At 35.6% G+C, this 17,041-nt stretch overlaps 2 protein-coding genes and 1 long non-coding RNA gene across 5 annotated transcripts; 1 reads left to right on the top strand and 2 right to left on the bottom strand.

Annotated features, from left to right (window-relative positions):
- Positions 1-372: 372 nt before the first annotated feature.
- On the bottom strand, positions 373-6,673 carry LOC141594330 (uncharacterized). Of its 2 annotated transcripts, none has more exons than XR_012522128.1 (5): positions 6,396-6,673; positions 6,172-6,248; positions 5,372-5,478; positions 4,078-4,164; positions 373-992 (listed from the first exon to the last, which is right to left on the bottom strand). It is a non-coding gene; the product is annotated as an uncharacterized LOC141594330 (long non-coding RNA). The 2 variants fall into 2 exon arrangements; XR_012522127.1 differs by having other exon boundaries at positions 373-985; positions 6,396-6,672.
- Positions 6,674-11,413: 4,740 nt separating this feature from the next.
- Positions 11,414-14,517, top strand: LOC141596805 (uncharacterized). 2 transcript variants are annotated; one of them, XM_074417054.1, is made up of 2 exons: positions 11,414-11,585; positions 13,126-14,517. In XM_074417054.1, the coding sequence occupies exon 2, from the start codon at positions 13,167-13,169 to the stop codon at positions 13,986-13,988; it is 822 nt and encodes a 273-aa protein (XP_074273155.1). In that variant the 5' UTR covers positions 11,414-11,585; positions 13,126-13,166; the 3' UTR covers positions 13,989-14,517. The 2 variants fall into 2 exon arrangements, with proteins under 2 accessions (XP_074273155.1, XP_074273156.1); XM_074417055.1 differs by having other exon boundaries at positions 11,480-11,589.
- Positions 14,518-14,713: 196 nt separating this feature from the next.
- Positions 14,714-16,082, bottom strand: LOC141596806 (small ribosomal subunit protein uS13z/uS13y/uS13x-like). Its single transcript, XM_074417056.1, has 4 exons — positions 15,975-16,082; positions 15,522-15,832; positions 15,047-15,277; positions 14,714-14,944 (listed from the first exon to the last, which is right to left on the bottom strand). Exons 2-4 carry the CDS (start codon positions 15,830-15,832, stop codon positions 14,887-14,889), a joined length of 600 nt encoding a protein of 199 aa, XP_074273157.1. The 5' UTR covers positions 15,975-16,082; the 3' UTR covers positions 14,714-14,886.
- Positions 16,083-17,041: the final 959 nt, after the last annotated feature.

The raw sequence follows: 17,041 nt of genomic DNA, 5'->3' as shown, positions 1-17,041 counted from the left end.
CTTCTAAGGCGGTTTTATACAAAAATTATGTAAAGCGGATACTTCATATTTACGAAGCTAACCCGTCTACAATAAGCATGTGTAAGGTTGCCTTATTCAATACTTGTGTAATTCTTTTTACCCTTTATTATTGATTGGATATTTGTGTATAATACATAGGAGGAAGCTAATTAGTAGGTTGTTACTCGCTTACCGTCTAGCTTTTATGGCATCAGGCCCGATCCTGAGGTTTGTGGGACCCTAGGCAAAAGTGTAGATTAGGGCCACTTTAAAAAACTAGTTGTTGCACCGCGCCCTATCGGGCGCGGTGCCCCAATTTGGAGAAGTAATAACTTTAATCGAGAGAAGGTAAGGCAAGTAGAGTATATTCGGATAAAAATATCAAATATCGTTCTTTCTCTCAATGAAAAATATACTTCGTAGTTGTTAGAGCCGAACAGTATACCAAGTACCTTATCCTCCTCACAAGTCACACTAACAATAGCCTATCGTTTAAAATATGACTTCTCGTGCAATAAAGGGCATCATGGTAGTACTGATCTAATTTACAACACAAACGAATTCATCACATTCTATTATTACATAAATTATTATGAGCAGTTCAGACATGTCGTCATAGACTCAAAAGGCCCTATCATAGGTTACCTATTAAGCACTCGACTATACCGCACCTGCATACATTGACTATGTAAAAGGGTTAGAGTTTGCAACAGCCTACAGAGCCATCTGCAGATACATTAGGCAGGACAAGTGCGGCAGTAGTGGCCTCTTCAACAACGGCAAGATTCTTGGTGCTGGCTAGGAACCACCTTCAGAGCTTCCGTCCCCTTTTTTTGCGAGGGTTTTACGCCACATAACCAACTTGTACAACCTCTTGAATATTTAGCATATAAGAACAGCGGAGAACCCTTTGGACGTGCTATATCCCAGCTCTTTGGGTCAAATTTAGAGTTATGTGAGTCGTGATCTTAATTGGCCTATTTCCCTTCATTCTCCAAAACAAAAACATGTCAGTCTATAATCTGAAACATAACATTGTAACATGTCGTCAAACAAACACAAGACAATCATCTAAGAAATATTTCCTACCAAAAACACATACAAGCATATGGTAATATACCACGAAAAAGGAATCGAGGAGTGAAAAGTTCACATTATGAGCAGTTAAGTGCAACAAAACAAGTAAAGACCGTGTGTGACTGGGTAAAGCTTGAAGGAGGATAATATCAAAAAAAAAAATTGGGCTTAGCTTCATTTTATCAAGAAAATGGTCTCATAAAAGCCCCACAATACGATGTTACAGTAGGTGTTTTTTTGGTGACTAATAACTATAGCCAATAGTGGGTTTCCCTACCACAGATGGCAAAATGCTGTTAACTTTGGAGTTGCAACTTGCAATGCGTGAAATAGGAAAAACAGTTGCGTTCCTTTACTTCCCAAAATTATGTTGGGTCTATGTCACATATGAGACTATCTCAAAGAAAACAAAATGTCATAATTGTCTTCAATATTTGATCACCTAATAGTTCCATCTCTTCCTAGACGAGTCAAATTTCCCTTTGCTAATACCTTCCTTTCTACTCCTCTTCTTCCTCCTCATCCTCCTTCTCGTCCTTTATATAGCAAGCATTCTTACGTAAAAAAGTTTAAAATTTATGGATACCTTTACGTCGAATACTGCAAATATGTCAACGGGGTTCACATAATTCTCACCTCCTCTTCCTCCTTCCCCTGTTTCCTGCTATCTCTCCTCCTCTCCCTCCCCCTGTTCCTCCTCGTCCCCCTCTTCTCCATTCCCCTCTCTGTCTTCATTCCCTTTTCTCTTTGCATCTGGTACTCTCCTCCTCTCCTTCTCTTATGTTAGGTTAGGTTGTATGAGACAAAGTCATAGATAGGCAAGGGGAACTTCTAGCTTTACATGAATGTAAAACAATTTGACAGCAGTAGAGTAGTAGGCTAACCATCCACCTCATGGATCTACATTAACTATACTATGACGTGAGCAGCGAGCGTTCCGCTAAAACTTTAAAATGAACCATCATCAGCAGCAACAAGAATCTATTTATTAAATAACAAAAATCAAACCCATGAGTTAAATGGGTGGCTCAAGAAAATGGATATATGTAGTCCGGTTCTCGACAAAATTGACCAAACAGGGAAAATAAAAACACGGACCTATAAATGACTTGATCTGCAATACCCGATTCAATGACCAACATCAAATTATTTGAAGCAAAACCCACATAACCCAAAATGGCTCGAAAACTTGGTTGAGCAATTCATAACCATGATAAGAAGACCCATGTCCTAATAGCAACGCACTAAAATGAGTCTAACACATAATGTCCCATCTCAAACCTGATCGAAAAACTCAATGACCAACATCAACACTGAAATGACACTGCTCCTCCCATCTTCTCAATTGTCAAACCTCCCTTTACCCTCCCTCTACGTTCGGCCCATTCTCCCTCTCCCTCAACCTCCCTCCCAATATGAATAAACCAAGCATAGTGTCTCTCTCCCGCTCTCCTCTTCGTCTAAGCAATACTAAGCAAAGCTCATTTATCCTTCATCCTCCCCCTCACTCTCTTCCTCTGCATCTGCCCCTTATCCCAACCTCTCTTTCCTTCTCCCCTCTCCCTCTCCCTTTCCATGTCTAATTCCTTCTCCCCCTGACTCGTATAAGACCGACACTAAACTACCAAGTACGGGAATTTATATGATTTAAGAAAGACGAGATACCAAATTTATGAAATTGAAAAAAAAAGTACCCACTTAAAAACATTAACACTAAACATAGCCCCTAACATGACGTGGGAAGTTAAAAACAAAACTAAGAATCACCCTACCCTATTGCCTTTTTCTAGAATAAGTTAGTCCCCATCAACCATATGTTATGCCTTATTAAGCACGGCATTTTTAGAATAAGGATATGGAGCTTGTCCCACATTCCGTGATGTTGTGATAGATATGTAGTTAGTCTCATATAAGTCGAAATCAATGGCGCGTACACCGTCTATGCGGAGACAAATTATAAAAAACTAAGCACAAATGCTCTCTTCTCTCCCTCCCTTTCCCTCCTTTCCTCCCGAATTTGAACAAAAGCAAACAAAGAGCATATCTCCTCCCTCCCTCCAACCATATCCCTTGTTGATGATCGCGGTCAGAGTATCATAGCCTATCCATATGATGATCGCGTTTTCGATTAGACTACTCTCTTGATTGCCATCCCTATAGCTCTCTTATGTCCCTTTATCTACTTGAACAATCCCACTCGTGATCACCAGAATCTATGTCGACAAAGATTTATTTTTTTGTGATTTCCGTTAAGTCCCAAGTATTTTATGTGATTTACTTTAAGCCAAATATTATTAATTGTATGTCAAATATAAGACCGTCTCAAAAGAAATCTTCACCGTCAAATGCGAATATCTTCTCACCTCTCTAAACAAACCCTTATGAGCTGATCTCGAACAATAGTAATTTCCTTTGGTGACCAGAATTCAATGCACTAACTCTACTCAAACATATAGCCGTAATAGATATGACGCTTAAAAGAGATGTCTATATTAAATATATTTTGGAGGACTCTCAATCCTAATCCCAAGTTACTTCAAATTACAAAGTAACTATAATCAAATAAACAAACATTGAACACCTACCCATCATACCACATCCAAGAACAAAAGAAATTAATAACATAATTGCTACCAGCTTCACTGCACTGCCACAATCTGATCATCTTTGACATACTAATATTAACATAATTGAAATCAGCACTCATTATATAAGCCATACGCTCACAATTTTTTACTTATGGTTTAAATAGTTGAATACACTTGATAAGTATTATGTGTAATTGTGTATTCATATTTCTTAATTGTATCATTTCAAACTCCATGTTCTATTCTGGCCGCCTTTCTCATCACCGCACTATGAATTAAGCAACCTTGCACAATGGTTTTCTAGCCCTTTTGTTGTTGCTCGGAAGATCACAACTTAAAATAGAACAACAAATACAAGACATACAAACAACGTATGCTATCTAGAGGATGAGGCCCGCAGAAAAGTTCTTACCCGAAGTCTCCCAAGCATATCTCCCTCTAGAATGTCTATTCTAGCATTGTACCCACTCAATTCAGCCTCAAACATATGTCCTGCAACCTGGTATTCACGTAAGAGATATTGAGTAAGCGGCCTTGCAAATTTTCTAGGATAAGCTATTTATCATATAATAAGAATAACAAATCGAACATTAAAATGAGAATGCACTTATTTAGATATTTACAACATGAACATCTGAACAGGACCCTAGATATTTTTACATCTAAACCAAGTACAATATAGAACATTACCTAGAGCCTTACCCCTTACCTTTGTGTTTAAAACATGCATACATTGTTTTCAGATGCATAACAAAAATTGTCACAAACTCAAATTAATAATATGGGCTTACATTTTACCCGTCATTTTTTTTATTTCATCATTTCTAAAACCACTATATCCTAATTAATGGCTAACTGCCAACAAAATCATAAAAGTAGCGGCCATGCTTACATCATTACAATTGGCTGCTATAGGATTATAGGAATATAACCTGAATGCTGTAACCCTAAGCATTCCTATGACGCCTAACAACGGCTTCTAACTCTGACGGAACTTTATAGAAATCTGGGTTTTCGCTTCCCAAGCAGTTCACGACATTCATTGGGTTTTCAGGTGACCATGTGTGTTTTTGCGGTGGAAGAGGTGGGGATTGAACAATTGGTTTGTTGAAGGGTTCTCCATGCCAGGTGAATACATCATGTTTAACAAGTACGGTAGTAGGCTCCAGGTTCTTTTGAATGCCGAAACCCTTTCCTTAACTGTTAAGAGTGTTAGGTAGATCTCCCTTGCGTGGGCACACTGGACAACCACGTAATTGGTGCATATGGAGTTGTGGTTGGCGTCAATAACTTTGAGGTTGTAGGTATGTATGAGGTAGTTTATAACTTTAGTGGAATTAGTTATCTTCCCTACGGTATATTGCATCTTATAAGAACATGATTATGTGTACATACCACAATCAATTATCCCAAAATAAAAAGTGCAGCTGGGTGATAAATAACAATAAGAAAAAGTGACCACAATCAATCTCCCCTAAATAAATAAAAAATTGTGAGAAAACAAATCTTGTTAGCCAAATTCTAATTTGTAAGCAGTGTGCTCATGTCTACAAGAATGCAGCTACCATGTTCGTGTCCAAACATTTGAGTAAGCGCCATAGCTTGAGAGTATTTTCTAATAAAGGTGACAGTAAGCTTTCCCATCCCCGGTCACAATATCATACACATAAATATAATTACAGAGCACGGCAATGCACGACAGTTACCTGTGCTTTTCAGGATGAGATTGTGCAGCGGAGTCCAGTTTGACATGTTTTGAGGATTGCTCCTCGTCTTTTTGTCGATAGGTTTATCTCCTACGATTGAGAGTGGCCTGCATTAATAGAACCTTCTAGTCAGTTCAAGGACAACAAATAGACGGACTAAAGCACGGGCGATTCAGCAACAGCTCGAGCTTATGCGCGTTCTTTAGAAGATTAATAATCACGCCCTGCGCCCACTTGACTAAGAAAGCTAATGGATTATTTAACTACATCTCTATATCCATCATAATCAAATCACCCCAAATTATACAGAATAACTAACTGGAGCCAATAAATCAACGACATCAAATGAGGATGTTCTTCAACATTTCTACACTTCCATATAATGTTATTGGACCAAAAATAAACAAATAATGTTGTGGGACTAAATATAAAGCAACAATTTCATGCACGAAAACACGGCATCACAACAACCAAAAAAATGCAGGAATCCCCAAATCATCTCAAGGAAAGGAGATCAAATACAATAGCGAAACACCAAAATAGCACAGAAATTTACATTGGAATTATAGCATGATAATAATTTTGCCACCCCCACATGCAAAGGTCGCCACAAGAAATTAGGAAAATAGAAAATAGGTATAAAAACAAACGAAATAAACCGGTTAAATTAAAATGTATTCGAGTGCTAAAATAGGCAATCCTTCTCCTTTGAGGCCCTAAATCCTAACTTATTTAATTCACAATCAATAATATAGCTCATCTAACATCAGCAGCAATGGGTTAATTTAAACTTAAAGTACCTCACTAATGCTGACGTCCCTCGCTGGCGACGCTCCTCAGTTCGAACATAATCAGTCACCTTTTAAGCTGCAGATTACTGCATGCAACCAATTTAAATCCAAAAATTTAAACCCTAACTTATTTAATTTAATTCAAATTAAACCCTAACTTATTTAATTAATTCACAATCAATAACATACGTCATCTAACATCAGCAGCAAAGGGTTAATTAAACTTAAGATACCTCATCTAACCCGCCGATGTCCCTCGCTGGCGACTTTGATCGACACATAGATCTCATTTATCCTCCGCATAAGCATGAATAATTGATATGGGGAATGGTGGGGAAAATGAGTGTGCGCAGATGGTAATAGTAGGTGGGAAAGTGAGGGGAATTGAAGGTGGAAGAGTGAAAGAGGGAGAAACGAGAATGTCTGGTGAGGAATGATAAATGGAACGAAAAATAGGATGAATAATAGGCAAGGGCAAAATGGGCAGAAATGACAAGAGTTACTGTTCTGGCTACAGTAAATGTCTTTTGGGTTTTTTAAAGAGAATGGAAATACAATGTATGATCATTTTTTTTAAATCACTAGTTCTATTACCCGTGAAATTCACGGGACTATCTATGTTTTTACGTTGATGGTGTTTTGTAAACCCGGATTAGTGATTGATTGGGCCTTGAGGAACAAAAAAAGACTCGTAAGAAAAAACTTTTATTAATCAATAGGTATATTGCCATAATATATCGCCAAACATATGTCATGTTTATGACCACAATTTACTAAATTTTATCACAAATTACTAATATTTTGCTATGAATATTGTTACGTTTATTAATCTTTTGCCACGATTTTTGTTATTATTGTTGTTTGTCTTCAATATTTTGTCTTTATTTATTATACTCCCTCCGTTCCGGTCATTTGTTTACCATTTACTAACTTTAAACCCGTGCAAAAATTACACGGATCTACTCATTCATTTTATTTGTAAAATCTAAATAATGAATGAAGATTTTTTACAAAAAAATGCACAAAGTCCTGACTGAATAATGTTTTATCAAGATTTATTGATAAAAAAAGTATACAATTTGTATACGAAAGTTTTGTCTATATTTATGTTATATTCTAAAAATTAGAAAAAAAATATTCACAGATTACTCGTATATTCTATGTTATCTTCGATACAATCATATAAACATAAAAGCTCAATATTCTCTCTCTTAATAAAATTAACTGCCCGACAATTAATACCAACAAGTAGTATATAATAATAAATATTTTTAATTTTTGTTAATTATCTCCTTTTAAAGTTGATTATTAAATAAAATTAACCGCCCGACAATTAATACCGACAAGTAATATATAATAGTTAATTATCTCCTTTTAAAGTTAATTATCTTAAAATGAAAATTTTAAAATAAAGTAATAAATGTTTTTACTTTTTGTTCAACAATTTTAAATTACAATTGTAATATTTGAGTTCTAAAGTCATATTTAAGTTTTTTTTTTACAATTTACATTTGCAATTAAAGTAAATAATGCATTAGGGTCAATTGGCTAGGTAGTTATTACAGTATGTATGATATATTTTCTTGGTAATTAAATTTGAGTTAATACTTTGTCTTGTTAGGCAGGGACTTCAAAAAACTCCACTTACATATCAAATAAAAGGATTCAGATGAATAAAACAAAATTACTAAAAGTGAAACTCCCTAAATAGTTGCATATCCGTGCAAATTGTTAAACCTATTTATTATTTAGTCAAACTCATTTAGGTTTGTAGAACCCGTGCAAGTTTAAAATAATTTTGCTCCGTACACGTTTAAATTTAAAAAATTAACCCTTTTTTTGTTTAGTTTCGATTGTTAATTAGTGAAAATTGCACGGATATGCACTTCAAACATCATTATTTTAAAAAAATCATAACACTTAACTTTTGTATAAAGTCATATTTAAGAATTTGGACTTGAAATATAAATAATATTTGCATTTAGAAGGCAACAATATTAAGATATAAGACGCATTAAGTTTAATTGTCCAATGATTTGTCCTCTTGAAATCTAAGTTTGAGTTACTACTTGACATAATGATTGAGATTTGAGAGGCTAAATAAAAACCGAGAAATATGAATTAAATGAATTGGGGTAATTTTTTAAAAAATTATAAATTCTAAGGTCAAACATTAAAGCATCTATGATATACCTGTAGAAATTTGACTTGACACCGGCTAGTGTTTTCCGAGGTTAAGTCCAACGAATTTTGATATAAACCAGTCGAGCTGAAGTAACCCGTTAACTTAGTTCCCCTTAGATTCAACCTGTCTTTTTCGTGGTTAAGTCCAGTGAATATTGACATGGGATCCCGGAGTAACCTGTTAATGTAAGTTGTCTTAAATGTAATTATAGAACATATAAGTCACTAATATTAATAAAATACATTAATATTTATATAATCTAACTGAAAGAATAATTAATTGTACTTATAAATTACAAATACACTTAAAACTTTAGTTTTATCTAAAATTTATAACCTTACTTGTAATATGGCTTATCCCGTATAAGCCGATCTAAGGCGATAGTCTTATGCTCATAGGATATACATATACATTCTAATAAATTTTGGGTGCAATAAATACATTCACAAAATCTCCTGGGACACTCCAATTATAAGTAATGGACGAAAATACCTCTGATTTTATTATAATAACTGCATTTGAGAAGTTGGAAGTTAAATGGCAAATCAGTCATATGAAACATAAAGAGAGTGTCTCAAGACATTCTGATAATGTATTTAGGCCCACTCTAAATTTTTTTATAAAAAAAATAGTAAGTTTCTCATAAAATGTCTTACAATAAGTCATTGTAAAACCATCCACAAACTACATTGATGCCCTTATCACTTAACCATGTTAAGTAATGGAAGTTTTATGAGGTTAAATAATGTAAAGTTATACATGGTTTTTTATTAATGCATGTGTAAAAACGTTTATAAAATAATTAATATTTTTTTAAAAAAATGGGCTTCTTCAGCGAAAATTAATGGGCGTAAGCCGTAAGCAATCAGAGTTCGAGCAAAATTCGCACGACCCAAATACCAACTACAATCTACAAAACCTATTTATTTTGACCCGCCTAATAAAAAAATCTAAAAATACACACAATTACTCTCCTCTTATTCCTTCACCGTCTTAACCTCACACTCTGTAAAAATGTTTTATAAAAGAATTAATATTTAAAAGAAAAATGGGCTCATTAAGCAAAAATTAATGGGCATAAGCCGTAAGCAATCAGAGTTCTGGCAAAATTAAGCCCAAGTGTGCGGGTCGGGCTACAAGTACGGGCTTATTTCATCGACCCAAACTTGGCCCGTCCGGGGTTAAAGCGGGCTTTCGAGCCAATTCGGGCTAAATTTTATTTGTTTCTCTTGAAATAAGTTTAGAAATCCCCATTATGAAGTTAGATACTTTGTGTATTTGTTATCAAAATTTTCGTAAAGAATTATGTGATTTTTTCAAGTATTGTCAATTAAGTAGTAACCTAACGTACATTTTATGAACCTACTGATAGAGGTGATCCATACAAACTAAATGCAGAATTTTTAGTAGTGTAATAATATATTTTAGTGCGGTGCTTACTGTATGTTGTTGTAGTGTTATAACTGATTTGATATTTGTTGTTCATTAGGCTAAAAAATACTGACTTAGCACGCCGATAATGGTAAAAAATTTATCGGCACTAGTGTGATACAAAATCATTAGCTCATTTTTTATCATTTAAATACTAGTAAAGGAAAATACTAAGCCTTATCAAATTAATACATGTAAACAAGTGACTATGACTTATTTACAATACAATAATTGATAGGTTAATTATTTTACTGAATGCTTATTAACATTCTTAAATTTTACATATTCGTAAATTTTGCAATGTTCGAGCCGTGCCGGGCCAAAATCCGGGCATAACGTCGGCCCAAACCCGGCCCTATTATATTGAATCGGCCATGGGCTTCGAGCCGTTGGCTTTTCGGGCCTAAAATAGAGGCCCAAGCCTGGGGAAAAATCGGGCTGGGCCGGGTGGGGCTTGAGCCATATGATCAGCTCTAAGTAACACACATGGTTCTATTTTCTAGATTAGGATCCTTACAATTTCCTTCTTTCAAGCCCCATTTAATAATAATTTCCCTTCTAACTTTCATTTTACCTTTACTTTTATGAATATTTATGAATAAATTTAGGATCGTTAGATGTTTGGAGAAAACAATCTCAACCGAATGATCAATGTACTAGGCTCCCTCTCGCTCTAACAATTTAGAAAGAGAAAACCTTCTTAAAAGCAAAAAAATCTAAGACTTAAAGAAATGGGTGTAGAAGCCTCCTTCCCAAGATCTTCTTCATCCCTATTCTTTAATCTTCATTCTTCATAGCCATGTTCCTCCTTCAAGATGAGGTAGATCCTAGTCTCTTATCAAGTCTTTTTTCAAAAAAATTCAGCCATTTTTCTTGATTTTCTCCTTCTTAAAGATTAGACTTTAATTTGCTCTCCACTTTAGTCTGGGATGGCATTTTTTAGTCACATATCTTAGTTAAGGAAAGTTTAAATTAAGGATTTAATAGCAATATTTATCGATTTACCTTTGTAAATTGAAGTCATTGTTAATTTTTTCATAATATTTCAGCCATTTTTCTTCATTTTCTCCTTCTTAAAGATTAGACTTTAATTTGCTCTCCAATTTAGCCTAGGAGGGCATATCTTAGTTAAAGAAGGTTTAAATTAAGGATTTAATAGCAATTTTTATCGATTTATCTTTGTAAATTGAACTCATTGTTCATTTTTTTTCAGAATATAAAGTTTAGCTTTTTGATGAATGTGTATTGAAGTTTTTAATCCTTTTGGATGCGTAAACAAATCTGGTTTTTAGGTTTCTTTGTTCCCCCTTTTGTGTTCTTTACAGTTTGGTAAGGTAACTTCTCAGCTCTTCTATTTTATCGTAATGAATTTGTTTTGGGGGTTTTAAAGTATCCGACTTTTCAGACGAGAGTCTCCTTCTTTGTACCCTTTTTTATCATGGTTCTCCGTGGTAAATGAAAATTCTTTGAATTTCGTTTACCTTTCTCATCCGAAAGGATGGTATAGGTTAATTAATCAACCTAATTTCTTTACCTTAAAAAAAAAAAAAAAAAAAAATCAATGTACTAACTGCCAAGTATGGACTCGAATATGGACTCTTATTTTAGTGTCTTTCTTTACCAAAATCCCAATTCTTTGGTTGAACCCAAAACCCACCTCTAGGCTCAAACCCTAAACGCACCTCTAACCATAAACTGAGATTATACGGCAGCCGACGACGATAGTGACCGCCGAAGACGACGACGACCAGCAAGAAGGATAAATCCCTCTTTTTTGTATTCCTATTTCGAATCCATCAATTATTTAGTAAGTATGATTTTAATCTTTTTATTGTTTTTAATTTCATATGCTTATTTGAATTGAATCTCATACGAATTTGCCCTTAAATTAGTACTGTATTAATTTGCTATTCAATTGATATTAATTTGTTCTTAATTTCATATGTTTCGTCTGATTTTACTGATGATGAGGATTTGTCCAAGAGTGTGCTAGTTAATGAATGAATGCTTTAAACTTTGAGCTTTGCTTATTTGATTTTCAGGGATAATGTACATGTGCTAGTTAATGCAAGTGAAATCAGTGGTGTTTGAATTTTATTTTTGCGTATACCTTTCCAATTACAAAAAATGCATTAATTACTCTAGATAATTGTCCTCTTATTCTTTTGAGGTAAATCCAGTAGAAGAATAAGAAGATGGTGGCCGAAATTGGTAGTGAGAGAAGGATAGTGTCATAATTTGGAGTGGGTATAATGCAATTCTTTCGTGTAGGGGAAGAGGCTTTGTGGATTTTGGGATGAGCCATGCCGGGTTTTGGGCAAGTGGTTTGCTGCTTTCGCTTAAAAATAATATCTACCATGAGGGGTTGTGGCCGAATTTTAATAGTGACCAAAGGAGTGGTGGTCGAATTTTAGTAGTGAGATAATGCAATTTTGGTGGTAATTTGGCCAAGAGGCTGGTGGCCAATAATTTTGGCGGTGGTTGACCAAAGGAGTTGCGGCAAAACATTAATAGTGGGTTTGTGTAAGGTGGATTAAGGGTGGTGGTAGTGGAAGAAGATTAACTCTTAATTAAGGCGTTAACTTTTATCAAGAGCCTCACCCTACCACATTTGAAGACCATCTCAATCAAAGCTTTAGGGTTATGATCGACTCAATAAGTTAATCAGTGATCATATATCTTATATCTTGGGCCATTGAAATTAAGAAACCGTTGCTTAGGAATTAGAAGATGAGTTTTTAAATTCTAAATTTCCAATTTAAAAAGAAAAGAGTTGGGAATTCGGGTCTTAGAAAAAAAAAAAGAGGGTAGAGACTAGAGAGTCAGGGTGAGAAATTAGAAAAGCATTGCTTCGTTTTTACTAAATTAGATTTTTTTTTCTTTTCTTACCACTATTATTATTTTAAAACTCTGAACAATGGGCCCCTTTCTAGCCTGGGCCCTAGGCCGCCGCCCCTCCAGACGACCCTCAGAACCGGGCCTGTATGGCATCATTCTTCCCTTGAAGTTCAATGTGAAAGAGACGGACATTACCCCTCGCTAGTAGTTCTGATACGAATGCGAGCTTGTATCCTAGCCTAATTATGACATCCATAATCGTATCAAGTTCACTCTTTTTATTTTTTGGTCTGTCCAAGTCGATAGTTTACGCTTCTTTTTTTTTAAGTATATTTGTTGTAGTAGAGACTAGAGGCCAGAGGGTAAGTGTGAAGATTTCTACCTAAAAGCCTATCCAAAAATGCTATTGATGACAGAGTATTGATTAGGAATTTTAGCTAGTGGTGTGTGGTATACTTCATTAGCTTTTGTGTGCGTATCTTGCAGTACTTGATTAAAATTATTTGCAGGATATAGTTGCTCAATAAGAGTTAGCCTTGAGCAGTATCTCATGGGTCATAACAAGCCCAGGCGAGTGAAAAATCATCGTTCCCAGCGAGCCCAACCTAGCTCCAGCTATGATCCTTCTGTTGAAGGCGAGTCGCTTCCAAACGAGCACACAATAGATAACGAAACCGAACTTGCAGGACCCAAAGTCCAGCTTGCCATGTGGGATTTCGGACAATGTGACTCAAAAAAGTGCACTGGTCGGAAATTAGCTAGGTTTAACTTGTTGAAAGAATTGCGAGTGACAGCTGGTTTCGGGGGTGTTGTCCTAAGCCCTGTCGGGACAAGTTGTGTCTCGAGAGAGGACTACTCTTTGATCAAACAGCGAGGGTTGGCCGTTGTAGATTGTTCGTGGGCACGGCTGGGTGATGTGCCATTTGTGAAGCTACGGTGTGCTGCTCCTCGCTTACTACCTTGGCTGGTGGCAGCCAACCCGGTGAACTACGGCAGGCCATGTGAGTTATCTTGCGTGGAAGCTTTGTCGGCTGCGTTGATCATTTGCGGCGAAGAGGAAACTGCGAATTTGTTGCTTGGCAAGTTCAAATGGGGGCACGCGTTTCTGTCACTTAATAAGGAGTTGCTCAAGGCTTATTCGGAATGTAAAGACAGCGTTGAGATACTCTCAGTTCAAAATGCTTGGTTGTCTCAGGAAACCTCGAAAACAGTGAAAGTCGTGCAAGGTAAAGAAGATAAAGATGGGGAACTGAGTGACGAAGAAGGTAACTCTTGTGAGTCCAATGATGGGCTTCCACCATTGGAAAGGAATGTAAATCATCTGAAGTTGGAGAGCGAGGAGGAAAGTGAATCTGAAGAGACTGAAGAGTAGGGTTAACTTTGTAGCCACAGTTTTGATTTTGTCAGCTTTTAGATGTTGAGCATGGTATTAAATCTCAGTTTGGAATCTTGATATCAGAAATAATTGTCTTGGCCTGATCCCAATCATTGTGTCATAGCAACAGCTCCCAAAATCTTCGAAATCTTGATAACTCAGTTGCGAGGCGCTGATTATGTTTAATATGGTGATGTTAGGTGATAAATAAGTTCTAAACGAACTGTGCAACAGCCAGCCGATTGTCAGCAATACAATAAGCGGAGGGATTCATGATGTTCTTGCTATTGGTTATTAATGCAGTAGTAATCTTTGGACGTCAAACCCTTGTGTATATTAAATCCCAGAAGGAAGGTAAGGCTTGTGTTTTTTTTACCTGTTTTTTTTTTCCGCCTTCTTCACTTGATGTACGTACAATGCCGTAGTTGTTGTGAGATCTTTTAGGTTCGGTTTCTATGTTGAAAGATACCGAGTACAATGTAAGCGTTGTGACGTTTGAGTTATCAAAGTAAATATTTTCAGATAATCGTATTTTGCAAACTGTATCAATTATATATTGTGAAAACTTTGGTAAAATAAACCTCATTTACCATCAAAATCAAATGAGAATATTATGAATAGGGTGTTGTAAATCCTAACTCTTCTAGTAGCTAATGTGTTAAAAGTGATTCGATCGATGAGTTTTGCACTTTCGCCTTCCTAATACACTCTTTAGAGATCTCTTGCAAATAGAATAATAGATCAGCAGGATAAATGTTTTAGGACTTACAAAAGTAATCAAACACAGCTAGTCTTTCATCATCACAGTAAAAACAAGAGACAACTTAAAACAAAGTGATTGAAAAAGAGAGATAGGGCGATTTGCATAACGCTTCTTCGAGACACTGACAGTCTTTCACCTGCGTCCGACGGTTCTGGTGCGTTGTTCACGAACTCTAACACCCGAGTAGTTTCTGTATACAAGAGTAAGTAAGTACAATACTCTGGCCGGTGTGCGTTGACAACTTTCTCCAAGACAGTAAGTACAACCAAATCATACCAGAACAAGAACAAACCTGATTTTCGTACAGCGCTGATCAGCCTTGTCTCGCAGTTTCATGTCAAGCTTGTTATTAGAAACGATCTGCCTGAAACGACCATCTGAGTAGTCCTCCTGTCTATTAAGATGCCAGTCTGGTGTCTTCAACTCCCGTGGATTTGCCAAAATCATCAGGAGATTACCAAGCTCTGCAGCCGTCAACACGCCACCTCCAAATATCTTTCTCAACATTATTGAATTGTTAAAGCTACATACAATACATAATTACTAATTAGAAAAATCCCGATTCTAACAACACTGTAACTGATTTAGGCATGCCTTAAACAAAACCGCCACATAATGTCATTATATGACAGCTAGCATATAAATAATTAACAAACAACAAGTCTTGTTTGTGATAGTCACAACCTCCTTTCCCATCATATATAACTTGTGACCGTTATAGGCGAGAAATTGTGTTAACAAAATGGAAAAAGGATAAAGAAAAAAACCATATGTAGCCGTCGATGTCAATGCCAGCCTTCTTGCAGCAAATAAGAGCATAACATTTGCCAATACCGTTGATGGACGACAATGCAAACACGAGCATATGCAACCCATCACTACTAGTGTTTAATATACGCAAAATATTATCGAAATCTTCGGGTGTTACCAGAAACTGTTTATATGTTTTTTTGAGTATATGCAAAATTTGTTGGAAATCCTGGCTTGCTGGCAAAGACTTCTCCATACGTAACCGAGTCTGTTCCATTTCTGTTTTGAGATAACGCCAAATTGCTAGCCGTGACTCTTCTGGTAACATCTGATCAATTTCAAAACATTTACAACAAATCATCAGTCACCGTCCCATACGTGATACGTATCATATAAAGATAAACAAATGACTGAAGACGGATCGAGTAGTCAATAACCATACAAAAACACAGATATAATAAATGCAGTACCTTTTTTTTTTTTTTTTTTCTCTGAATCTTTGATTATGGCCTCTGTTGGAGTGATTAGCGAAGCGGCTGCGCACGCTTTATCACAAAATATTTCTGATAGCGTAGACAAAATTATAGAATTATAGAACTGAAGAATATATATATACGTATTGGGTAGGGTTGGCCTCCAAAGTCAAAACGGTGCTTGTAGAAGAGATTTTTTTTTTTTTTTTTCTTAAATGAAATTAAAATCCAAACTATTAAATAAAAAATAAAACGGGTTTCAAAGTTTTCAAACTATTTATCAAAAATAAGTTGGATTTGGTTTTAACCCTAAAACAATAGGTGATTTCAAAATGTTAGTAATCCTTGAAATAATAAAGTAACAAGCAATATATTAACTCGTCCACATGGATCGGTCCGGTCCGGTCCATACATTTTATGGGTCCACATCGGTCCTGACCAACATAACTATGGTCCAGTCAACGGTCCACAATTTTACCCTTGTTTGGTCTTCATTCACTAAGTTTGATATGATCCGATTTGGTCCGGTTCGAGCCCCGGACCCAAGAATAACACCCCTAAATATGGTTATATGTCAAATATTTCCTTATACTTATATGATTGAGACTTGAGAGTTTGTTGGAATCGATTAATACAAAGAATCGATTCAATACATTTCTTGTGTACCCAAGGTTTTATATTGGATTCACATTTCGAATCAACGCATATTGATTTTGATTGATTGCCTTAATTTTGTTGTTACTTGTAAATACTATTCATTTTTTATTTTATCTTTCAAATAATTCCGGCAAGAAGTCCGAACCCTTTTTTTTCAAACTCTCCAATAAAAAAAATACATCAATAAAAAATAAAAGGTAGAATCAATACAGATTTTTTTTTCCCACAAAATCTTATTTGTGCCTATTCATCTTCTACTAGGCCCTAATTCCTTTTGTTCACTAGAAGTGCAACATATCACTAAACAATATAATCAAATTAATGGAGTCATATAATAAATAAAATAGGCAAATTTTACGAAAATAACTCAACCTTTTGTTTAGTCTTCTAAAAATAACCCAACCTTT

Source organism: Silene latifolia, chromosome 8 (genome assembly GCF_048544455.1).
Source record: "Silene latifolia isolate original U9 population chromosome 8, ASM4854445v1, whole genome shotgun sequence".
In the NCBI taxonomy this organism is placed as follows: domain Eukaryota; kingdom Viridiplantae; phylum Streptophyta; class Magnoliopsida; order Caryophyllales; family Caryophyllaceae; genus Silene; species Silene latifolia.
Note: the sequence above shows the minus strand (reverse complement) of the source record. Positions and strands in the feature narration are given on the sequence as shown.

Excerpts from the sequence above, each read along its gene's own strand:
- LOC141596805 (XM_074417054.1), top strand. The coding sequence starts at position 13,167 with ATGGGTCATAACAAGCCCAGGCGAGTGAAAAATCATCGTTCCCAGCGA.
- LOC141596806 (XM_074417056.1), bottom strand. The coding sequence starts at position 15,832 with ATGTTACCAGAAGAGTCACGGCTAGCAATTTGGCGTTATCTCAAAACA. Across the intron at positions 15,278-15,521 it reads GACATCGACGGCTACATATG|CTTTAACAATTCAATAATGT; the intron begins GTTTTTTTCTTT and ends TATTGTATGTAG. Across the intron at positions 14,945-15,046 it reads CAGCGCTGTACGAAAATCAG|AAACTACTCGGGTGTTAGAG; the intron begins GTTTGTTCTTGT and ends TCTTGTATACAG.